This window comes from Gavialis gangeticus, unplaced genomic scaffold (genome assembly GCF_001723915.1).
Source record: "Gavialis gangeticus isolate Ggan-Ray unplaced genomic scaffold, GavGan_comp1, whole genome shotgun sequence".
Lineage (NCBI taxonomy): Eukaryota > Metazoa > Chordata > Crocodylia > Gavialidae > Gavialis > Gavialis gangeticus.
The window spans coordinates 88,447,007-88,447,762 of NW_017729024.1; the positions used below are offsets into that span (position 1 = coordinate 88,447,007).

Here is a 756-nt window from a genome sequence, read left to right on the forward strand (position 1 = left end):
GGCGGCGGGGAGGGAGGGAGGGAGGGAGGGGAAAGGGGCAGGAGAGGGGGGGAGCCCGGTTTCTTTGCAGCTGCGAGAAGCCAAGTGGAAGCGGGAGGATTAAACCCCCAGATCCCGGGCCGGGGGGGAAGGCGCCGCACTCACCCGCGCCCCGCTCGCACACACGCTGGATGCGGGAAGCGGAGCCCCCCGGATCCTCGCGAAATGTTGCAATGGAAGGCGCAGGGTCTGCCTCGCCGGGAGCCGCCGCCGCCACCGCAGCCCGCGCGGTGTGAAGAGGTGGCTTGTCAGCAGCAGCAGCAGCAGCAGCCGGAGAGAAGCGCCGCCAGCCCAGCCAGCCCCCCGTGCCCCCGCATCGCCCCAGCGCGGCCGCCGCGCGCCGCGGGGAAGCCCAGGCGAGCCAGCCCGCGGGTCGCCCAAACAACAACAGCCGCCGCAGCAGCAGCCCCGTCCCGGCGGCGGCAACATGGCCTCGGCTGGTAACATTTCGGAGCCGGAGAGCAGCGGCGGCGGGGCTGGCGGCGGCTGCAGGGACCCCGAGGGGCCGGAGGGGAGCGGCAGCAGGAGGCGGAGGAGGACCGGGGGGACCAGACGCGCTGCGGCGCCCGAGCTGGACTGTCTGCAGCGGCCGAGCTACTGCGATGCAGCTTTCGCCTTGGAGCAGATCTCAAAGGTGCATGAGCCTCTGGCTGTGCGTGCGTGTGCGCGCGCCTCTGGGTGTCTGTGTGTGTGCGTGTGTCTTTCCAGCGATCCTTT

At 72.0% G+C, this 756-nt stretch overlaps 1 protein-coding gene across 2 annotated transcripts in view; it reads left to right on the forward strand.

Annotated features, from left to right (window-relative positions):
- PTCH1 (patched 1) overlaps nucleotides 1-756 on the forward strand; it is a 106,325-nt gene that overhangs the window by 17,869 nt on the left and 87,700 nt on the right. The window contains exon 1 of one of the 2 annotated variants that reach the window (XM_019517345.1): nucleotides 30-673. The exons of the other annotated variant lie outside the window; for it this stretch is intronic. Coding sequence (XP_019372890.1) covers nucleotides 467-673 — 207 coding nt within the window. The 5' untranslated portion in view covers nucleotides 30-466. Of the gene's footprint in view, nucleotides 1-29; nucleotides 674-756 lie in introns of those variants that run through there. 2 annotated transcript variants of the gene reach the window in all.